Genomic DNA, 10,246 nt, shown 5'->3' on the forward strand with positions numbered 1-10,246 from the left:
TTTTGTGTGTTTTTTTTAATCTATTTTTTTTATTTTAATGTCACATTTCTTCCTTATTCATAACTTGGTGACACAACTGATTGGGAGATCTGTGATGAAGGATTTGCTCGTTGAGAGGTTCTGTTGTTGCAGCCTGCGATCCCCATGCAGGCTGCGCGACGTGTGCGCCTACCAGGAGCATTACGCACAGCCTCTTTCCTCCGTACGTTAACATCTCAGTAGCGCGCACCTGGTCTTAGTCTGGGGGAAAAAGAGAACGGAGCAACAAAGATGATAAAAAAGGACTATCCACAATCAGAATGGATTTAACCCAGCTGAAGTTGTTGGTGGAAAACGTCTCCAACGATGAAAACACCACCGACGCACCGTTTGCGTTACCCCACACCGAGGCAGCCACCGCGCTGATCATCCTGGTGGTGACTGTGATCATCTCGGTGACCATCGTCGGCAACGTGCTGGTGATCGTGGCGGTGCTCACGAGTCGGGCTCTCCGTGCCCCACAGAACCTCTTCCTCGTCTCTTTGGCATCAGCGGACATCCTGGTGGCCACGTTGGTCATCCCCTTCTCCCTCGTCAATGAGGTAATGGGCTACTGGTACTTTGGGAGCACTTGGTGCGCGTTTTATCTCGCTCTGGACGTGCTGTTTTGCACCTCATCCATCGTACACCTGTGCGCCATCAGCCTGGACCGGTACTGGTCTGTGACCAAAGCTGTCAGCTACAACTTGAAGCGGACGCCAAAGCGCATTAAGTCCATGATCGCAGTGGTGTGGGTGATATCTGCTGTCATTTCTTTCCCCCCTCTTCTCCTGACTAAACACGATGAATGGGAGTGTCTGCTGACCGATGAGACCTGGTACATCCTCTCCTCCTGCATGGTGTCCTTCTTTGCTCCGGGTCTCATCATGATTCTGGTTTACTGTAAGATATATAAAGTAGCCAAGCAGCGCTCGTCCACGGTGTTTGTGGCCAAAAACGGCCTGGAGAGGCAGCCATCCCAGTCAGAGACCTGTTTTGTCAGGAAGGACCGGTTTGAGATGGAGAGTCCGAGCAGCCAAAGCTCCGGGAGCAACCAGCCGCAGCAGGGCGAGCTGGATGACATTGACCTGGAGGAGAGCTGCTGTCAATCGGATACCAAACCTCGCCATCACCGCTTCACGAAGCGGAGGAAAGTGGAGGGCTCGGACTGCTGCCCGCCCCCAAACTGCCGCCTGTCCTGGGCTTCAGCCCGGGCGCTGCAGCTCTACCCGGAGCAGAAGAACCCGGGAGCGCGACAGCAGCTGGCCGCGGCCAACAAGACCAAAGTGGCCCAGATGCGAGAGAAACGTTTCACCTTCGTGCTGGCTGTGGTGATGGGGGTGTTCGTGCTGTGCTGGTTCCCCTTCTTCTTCACTTACAGTCTGCACGCTATCTGCAGAGACAGCTGCTACATCCCTGGCGCACTCTTCAACCTTTTCTTCTGGATTGGCTACTGCAACAGTTCTGTCAACCCCATCATTTACACCATCTTCAACAGGGATTTCAGAAAAGCCTTCAAGAAAATCATATGCAGAACTTCAAAACGCACATGAAAGACCCATTTGTTTTTGTCTGTGTCTCTCTTGCTCAGCAGTATTGGGGAAGGATTGTATTATAGCACATGGTTACAGGCTGACTCTCTTGCTCCCCCATTATTTAAATGTATTTATCATGATATGGACAGAATATGTCAGTGTTGTGTACACATTTCAATGTCTATGAATAAAGGTAAAAAGAAAAAAAAAGATTTCATTAATAGTGCAAAACTACCATTTAGAATGAGTTATATATTCACAATGCTTAAAGCTCTTTTTTAACATCTCATACACCTGGGGTGTGTAAAGACATGCAAACTTGTACATTTCTACAAGTCATTGTGCGCTGCATCTCTCCTGCAGCTCCTGCAGAATTTCCAAACAAAACTGAAGCATATGTGTCTGTATTCCAGGGCTGGCAGGTGGCTCACACTGTGTTTTGTGCCTAGACGAATACAAGATTAATCTCCACTGTCTTTAATATATGACTGTGAGGAAATATAGACAAGCAAGTCCTGCCGTGTGTTTGTGTGTATCGTGGAAAACACAGTTTAGCCAAGTATAGGAGTAGTGCAGGATTGAGATGCTTGATAGCATAACAAGTAGTTGTGTTTGTATTTGTTTGCAGCAGCTCAGGCTACAGCAAGACCCAAAGCCATCTTTCATCAGTGATCCCCAAACCTATGTCAGAGTTGAATGTTCCATCAAATAACACACAACAAGAACAATTGGCAAGCTAATCAATAACTCACAATAGCTCCACATTTCCTCAAGAAAGCGTGAGATCACAATGTTCATTCAAACCTTGAGTGCATGTCATAGAGGAGCAGTTTAGGTAGTTTTTGAAAATGCCTCTATCACTGCATATCATAATCATTATCTTCATAATATATCATTAGCAGTGGCTGCTGGTGAAAAATGGCTCTTGGTGAAAAATATTCCAGGTGTTACTGTACTGCTCCACTACTTCCTGAACTGCTTCTTTATTTCCTGTCTTACATTATTGGACACACTGATTCATCCAGGTGTGTCTGGCCAATGTCACTATAGGTCAGAAACACCTGGATGAATCAGATCGTCCAATAATGTAAGAGGAGAAAATATATTGATTTCAATAAGTAGTGCAGCTGTGCATATTTCAATAACCATCCCAAAACAACTAGATAACAGTGTTCTGTGAAACAGTAATTATTTGATACCAATATTAATAACTTGAGGTGTTCTTATACAAAATATAAATCGTACATTGCACAAACAACGAGTTTAACCAAATTGGAATCAAACAACTTTTTTTTTCTCGCACAAAGCTGTTGACTGTTACAGCACCGCCCCCTTGTGGCAAAAACATTACAAACGAGCACATAAAATAACAAATTAGTTGTAAATGGGAAATGCAAGAGGCACACCACCAGAATGGAGTGTGAAAAGGACTATATACAACTACATAAAGTTATATAAATTGTACTAAAGTGTCTGTATAAAATTCACACTGTTTTTAATAAGAACTGATGAATTGATTAATACTGCACAATATATTAAGGTCAAGCTAAATGGTTATTACCATAAGTGAATCAAAAGTTTGTAGTAATGTCATGGAAATAAATTGAAAGAGATTTAGTAGGCTAAGTCTGGGCATGTTAGAGGAGGAAAGCTTGAAATATATGATGGTAGTCCCTCCCTTCCTCCCACAAAAGAACATCTCTTGACACAGTCTTTGCAGGTAGAGCCAAACTCGCATCCAGCATAAGATATCATCAAAAAGACAGCTTAATATCCACGAGTCAAGGCTTGGACAGTAATCCCTGCTTTAGAAAACAGTATTATCACAGGACAAGTGCTGTGAATAACCACTTTTACTCTTTGCTATGTTCCTAATTAGGTAGGGATTCAGGAATATTTTGTTAATTTGGGAAAATAATTTTTAATTATGACATTGCTGCAAGTTGCACAGAAAAAGGGTTAAATCCATTACTATATTTAAACTTCATATATCACTTATTTCCATGCAGACCGTGGTCAGGTCACGATACACGTGGGATATAAAGTTTATGTGAAACACTGACTATATCATGAGGCTCACATGCGAGGGCCAGAACTTCTCTGGGAAAACTCTGGCTAGTGAGAAGAACGCTGACCAGCTTATTGTCTGCATGGGGGTGCTGAGGATAAATACACTATTTATATCCTCCTAGGAATGTCTTCAAAGCACTCCTACGGCTTCGCTGGCGCCGTGCCAAAGATAATCATCCCGTCTGAGGGGTGTCATGCTCAGAAAGACTTTTTTTAAGTTGTTTTTTTGCAAAGTGTGTTCATGATGATGGGGGGAAATATCAAAGAGGGAAACGAGAGTGAAGGTGGGTGCACATTTCCTTTTCTCTTCACTTGCCCTCATGAATTATGACGTCTGGGCGATGTGGGATTGGCGTGGAGAAGGAAACGTTTTCTCAAAAGGAATCATAAACTCTTAAAACAAATGAAATGCTTGGGCCAAGTTGCACTCAGAAGAGGTGAAATTATCTCGGTGTTCTCATCATCTTTAGCAGGATGGACGTGATGTTTATTTATTGAACTTAATAGGAAGCCATTGTGCACTTGTTGGAATGAACTTAATTTCTCTGGAGGACTCAGCCATCAATTCATTTTCCATTACCTAAGGTGGAAACAGTTACACGGACATGTTGTTAGTACACTGATTAGTATCTGACAAGGCTCGCATCTCTCCTGGTAAATCACACCTCCAAATTCAATTGTCTTTCCAATCAGCTGCTTCTCTGCATCAAGGATGAAGTGCAGTGCTTCTAATTAACTTCAGAGTGTTTTCTGATTATTTCCGTTGTAATTTGCATCTGTCCTGCAATGCAAACATTAAAGTTTAGAGGCAGAACACTCGACATGTCACAAAACATAGCTGCTATTTCCATGTGGTGACAGAAAGAAAAGATAAATGCAATATTCGGGTTTTCGGTTGTTTTTGTTTTTTTTTGTTTTTTTTTTGCTTTGTTGCAGTGTGAAAATCATTCTGTCATATCTTTTATTTCTGTTAATCAAGTCGGTGACTACTTCAGTGAGAGAAGAATGGAGCGGCGGTGACCCTTCAGCTGACAGACTCTTTCCTCAGAGCTTAATGAGAGCAACAGACCGACTGAGCAGAGCTAAAAACAATTCCTGGTGTGCAATGCAGAGGGGAGGGGAAAAAAAGAAGCTTTATCTAAGTGTGTTGGTGGGGAAACAAGAGAGGAGGTTTCGGGTCAGCAGTGTGGGTTAGGCTATTTGCAGTCACAATAGTCCGAGGAGAGACTAGTGTAAACGGTTCAAGATGGGTATAGCACAGGAGGAAAGGAGCCTCTCAGGAAAAGAGAAAGAGGACAGTGAAATGAGCTGTTGCTTCTCGTCCTCTGCTGCTTTGCCTTGTTTATCACTCAATGCTGCATCTACAGGTAATTGCTTTTTTTTTCCAATTGTCTCTAACAGGATAAAGGTTGGAGACGAGCAAGGCCAAAACACGCGTCAATCCCAGGAAGCTGCGCATCTGGAGAAGAGCCGGTTTGTCATTAGTGTAAATCAGCTGGTGTCACGCTGAAGCGAGAGAACGACTGAGCTCGCTGCCTCCGGGCTATTGGAATACCTCACCCCGTTTAACACGAGCAATGCATGACTTGGGGGTGTCAAAAGGCATCAGGCAAGTCGAGGGGTAATTTAAAGATGACGGTCAGATTACATGCTTTTGTGTTTAGATTTCTACTTTGAAACACGCGTGTTCCTCTGAACAAACTGAGCCGGGGGAGAAACTGTTACCACAGAACATCTTGTGGCCTATTTTTCTATCTCTTTTTTTTTTTTTTTTTTTTTTAGCATTTACTATAAAAGTGTGGACGTTGTGTAACAGAAGTTGTCACAGTGTGGGTGTGCTAATATGCTAAAAACAAACAGATTTCTTTCTTGTTTTTTTTTTTATTTTTACAGAGTTGAGAAAGTAAGGTGATTCAGTCTATATTTTATCCATTATTACGTGAGAGCTTTTTAAAAAAAAAAACATTTTAATACCCACTCCTACAAACACCATCCAGTGCAACAAATCTACAGCTAAAAATAGCCCACATATATAAAAGCTTCTTATTCTGTTTGACTGCATGAAGCTATGGATTCAAGAAGTTTTAAAACGAGGTTACACACTTGGTGTAGTGGTCGGCTCTCTCTGCTCACAGGAAGATAACACCCGGCTTGAGTCCAGACTTGAGGGTTGATCTGTGCAATATTTGCAAAACGACCCTTCAAAGTCCTAGTAAGTATTAAATACAAATCCGCTAAAGAATAGATTATTCAGCGACTGACCATAATCCCCTTTCTCGTGTTTGGATTTGATCGTTTACACACTGAATCATTGACAAAATGTGTGTTTTCTCGGATGGTGAAAAATGTTTATTCCAGACATATGCTCATCTTCTCTCTTGTTCAACAAAACAACTTCTTGTTTGATGCTTTGCATCATACGGAGAGGAAATGCAATTAAAATCTCACAACAAAATTTGGTTGGCGCCCTCATAATGGCAGAGAGGTAGAAATAATGTTGAATTAAAGTATTAAATCCAGCGCAAAAGCTAATAGCTTAAGTGGAGGCAATTGCTTCTTGAATTTTACTTTTATATACTTTTTTAAAATTTTCTTCATATTTATGGAGAGAGCTTATTCAAGAGGTCATTGCAGTTTAAGTGGACGGGAGCTGCTAAACTGTAGAACAGCATGGCAGATATGAATAAAGGTAAAGTGGACAACAAAGCCTCTGATTGTACCGAACACGGCAGCTTAATTATTTTCACACATGAGTGGAAGATATCGTTTCCCCCTTGAACAGTAATCCACAGAGTGCCAATGCTTCCTATGAAATTAAAATATACTTTATTTCTTTTTCTTTCTTTTTTTTTTGCAAGCAATAATAAAACTCATTCTACTTGTTCATTCATGCAGCTGATATGTTTTTGAGGTATTTTTAGTGCACTGCATTGCTCAAGCAGTCATCAGTGAAAGCTTTTTTTTTTTTTTTTCTTGGTACACACTGTTCCCCCCTTGTTCTCATGCTGAGGAGGATTACAGGGATGGGGGTAATGCATCTCCTATACCTTTGTGTTTGTTATCTATTTCCATTACTGCCAGTAAACACACACCTTTGACACTCATGCCATATGTTTGTCCATTTCACACATTAGCCAGAGAGCAGGAACTACAACATTAAAAAAAAGACATAGATTACCTGGGATATATGGAGGCTGGGAACTCTAAAAGGAGAAAATGGACGGGTCTTGACATTACGCCGAGGTGCAGCATATCACTGATGGGCATCAGGTGTATAGAAACCAACAGCAGGGATTAATATATACGTTTTCAAAACAACAACTGATCCACAGAAATGAACATTTTATTTGCAATGTCGTAATAACCTTCATCTATCTCAACTCATTAAAAAGTTACAGTACTTTAAATTTTACACTTCTCTTTCTATCCACACTCATTAAAGCAATGCTTTCAGTTTTCCACAGAGAGACAGGTGGAGGTTTGGAGGTAAAAACTAAACTATGTGCTGATGTGCTTGTTACCTGTGATGGCTATTATGAAGATCTTTGTCTGTGGGGATGAAGGGTTCCCAGAAAGCAAAGATAGAAATCTCTCAACTTATATAGATACAAGTTATTTTACATACTTTTCCATTGTGCCAAACACAACGCAGTCATCTCACGGCACTGGCAAGGAAAATGCAACAATTCCACTTCAGGAAGTAAAGGCTATGGTGGAAAAGAAAAACAGGAAGAATCCTGCAGAACCAGGCTCAGAAGAGAACAACTTGCTGCTGTTCATGTTGGGGTTTGGGGATAGAAGGAGAGAAAAGGAGAAAATGGAGACAGGGAGGCAATAAGCAAACAAACAAACATAAATCTACTCACAGTTCCTGTCAATACTGTCCCTGCAGCATTTTGAATCAATTTAAAACTGTGAAAGTAACAAACGCATTGATTAATTTCTCGTCATCACTCACATTACGGGTGAAAGAAAAGAGTCCTGCAGACTCGTTAATTAGATCGAACGGGACAAGAACAGAGAACGTTCTTTGTCTGAGGCCATGAGAATATCATTATTAACTTTGACTGGATCTGTGCAACGTTTTAGGGTTTTTAGAAAAAAAGGAGTGGTTGGATGTTGAAACTTGGTAAAACACCTGAAGCATTTATTTTAATTTTTAAAAAGTTGAATAACAGCAACCTCAAAGGCCTGTGATGCAAATGTATCTGCTCAAGTTGCTAAATAGAGGGAAAATGTCTGTAAACAGACTCGTTGATATTGGATCTAATAGATGGTTGTTTAGATGAAGCAGCTGTTAAAAGAACCACAAAAAGCAGGTCTGTCTTTGTAACATTAACAAAGAAAAACATTCCAGGTTCAATACAAACATATTTTTTGTTCCTTTCCAAAGTCTTTAGCCAAACACTGTTTTTTTCCTGACTCCCTCTCAACGCAACAGAAGTATTTTTTTTAAACAAGCAAATGCAAGAATGTTTACTTTACAGATGCTTCCATTTCTAACAAATGTAATCGCATGACTATGAATTATTCAAAACCCAAATTTATTGCCAATGTATTATTTTATCTGAAAATACAAATAGAGAATCATTAAGGAATAATATAATGAGCTTCTGCGTTAATCCAGGATGCCACATAACAACTTAGAAGAATTCAATTTATAGAAGCCGTTCAACTGTAAGTCAGCTTTGTTTTTAAGGAAGACATGGTTATTGGGTCTATGATAGCTGTGGTTAGCATGTCTTGAGCATTTTCTCTTATAGTGACAATGTTGTTTATATTGACGATGTTTACAATTTTTATTTTTATTTTAATTTGACTACATTATGTCATCACATAAATTACACTAATTTATTGGAAAACATTAAGTCTTAATTACTGTGTTTTATAATATCTCTGACTACATTTCTCTGTTTTAAAAATCATATTTGATCAAAATTCTTTATCAACAGAAAACATCCCTTCTTTTGCTTTTATCACAAATCCCACCTGAAGGAAGGTTTTGAAGACGCATCAGATGAACATCTGATGTTTAAACAGAGGGAGTGAATCTTTGATGATGACGGCAACTATACAAACGTTCATCGGCGCGAAAAACCAAAGTGTGTGTAGTCTGCTGTTCCCGAGTCTCCGTGAATAAGAGGAGGAGGTGTAAACTGCCTCATGTTCATCTTTGCCTCGGGCGTCCAAGAAGCTGAGCACCCATGGGTCGGACGCATGCTGAGGCTGCATCACACAGCAGGAGAGGATTTAATTATTTGGGCTTGAAGATGTTCTCATGATGATTCTTCTGTCTAAAAAGCCTCAGATGTGAAGCCAAAGATTGAGGTTTGATTTTTTTTTTTATAATTAAAAAAAAACAAAAAAAAACAAAAAAAACAAATGTGTGTGTGGCCTGCATGGGTTTCAGCTGAGGCGTGTTCGTTATCTGACTTATAGTGTTTAGTTCACTCTTCACTGAAGGAATCTCAAAAAGTTTCCAAACTTTGTAATTGCATTGCTGCTAACGACTCCAGGCACACTTGGATGCAATCTTGTTTTTGAATAAAATGATCTGGAACAAAAATAAGAAAACGAACGCAGACGAACTTCTGATGTAACAGGAAAAAAAAAAAAATTCAAACAACTTGATGGGAAGCAACGTGTTATCACTGTTTCTGATTAGTTTAGTGTTGGAGTGTAAATTGGCAAGCTAATGTTATAATTAAACTGTTTACAGACTAAGATTTGTGAAAAAGCACAGAACCTGAATCACTTTGGGGACGTAATTCCCAGCCTCTTTTCTCCCAGAGTCCTCCAAATTGAATCTCAGAGAAGCTAAGCAAGATTCCAGATCTATTCTTTGCTCAAACTCTTGCCAACATAGAATTGCAGGAAACTTCAAACTGAAACTAACATGCAGTTTCGAAGTTGTGCTGTAGAAAATCTCTGCTTGTTGTGTTTTTATATGACTTGTGAGTATTTTCAAGATGTTGTTGCCATGTTTGTAATTCAACATTATAATCCTGTATCAGGAGCTCACATGGACCTGCAGGGGTTGCATTTGTTAAAGTTTAGAATTGGTTTGACTCAACAGGACTGAAAACCTCAGTGTTCAGTCCTCAGTTCAGATTTCTTTAGTTGTCAAGCATTTCGAAGATGGTAATTCCTTCTGAAAACGGTCTGCACACAATCAGCTGGAAACCATTAATACATCAGTACAGCACAAAGCTTTTCTAATCCTCGATACTATTATTATTTTTCAAGCTACGGTAAGGAGAGGATTACATGCATTTACATATGTCTGTGAAAGTGTTTAAATTCATATTACAACAAACAGAAGAGGAGACATTTTAGAACCTAAATGTGAGGATCCAAGAGAAATGTATGCATTAGCTTTTGCATTTGCATTTTTTCAAGTTATACAAAAAAGAAGCATTGAAAGTGCAGTGGTTAAGTGTTTTTTCAGTAAAGTGCAAATGTCTCACAGACAAATAAATCCTCAGAGAATTTCACATCGAACTACTGAGAAAAGACGAGCATTTAATGACTGAAGACAAATAAATCTTTCCGAAGAGATGAAAACAAATCAGACATAAAGAAACAAGAAATTTGTCAACTGAAAGGTCTCAGACTGGAAGAGA

General features: G+C 40.0%; 1 protein-coding gene across 1 annotated transcript; it reads left to right on the plus strand.

The window, feature by feature from the left end:
- Positions 1-299: 299 nt before the first annotated feature.
- Positions 300-1,611, plus strand: adra2db (adrenergic, alpha-2D-, receptor b; the record flags this gene model as incomplete). Its single annotated transcript, XM_080501889.1, has 1 exon — positions 300-1,611. One exon carries the CDS (start codon positions 300-302, stop codon positions 1,569-1,571), a length of 1,272 nt encoding a protein of 423 aa, XP_080358015.1. The 3' UTR covers positions 1,572-1,611.
- Between the last annotated feature and the right edge of the window lie 8,635 nt (positions 1,612-10,246).

The sequence above is a fragment of the Blennius ocellaris genome (assembly GCF_963422515.1).
Source record: "Blennius ocellaris genome assembly, chromosome: 9".
Classification (NCBI taxonomy): Eukaryota; Metazoa; Chordata; class Actinopteri; order Blenniiformes; family Blenniidae; genus Blennius; species Blennius ocellaris.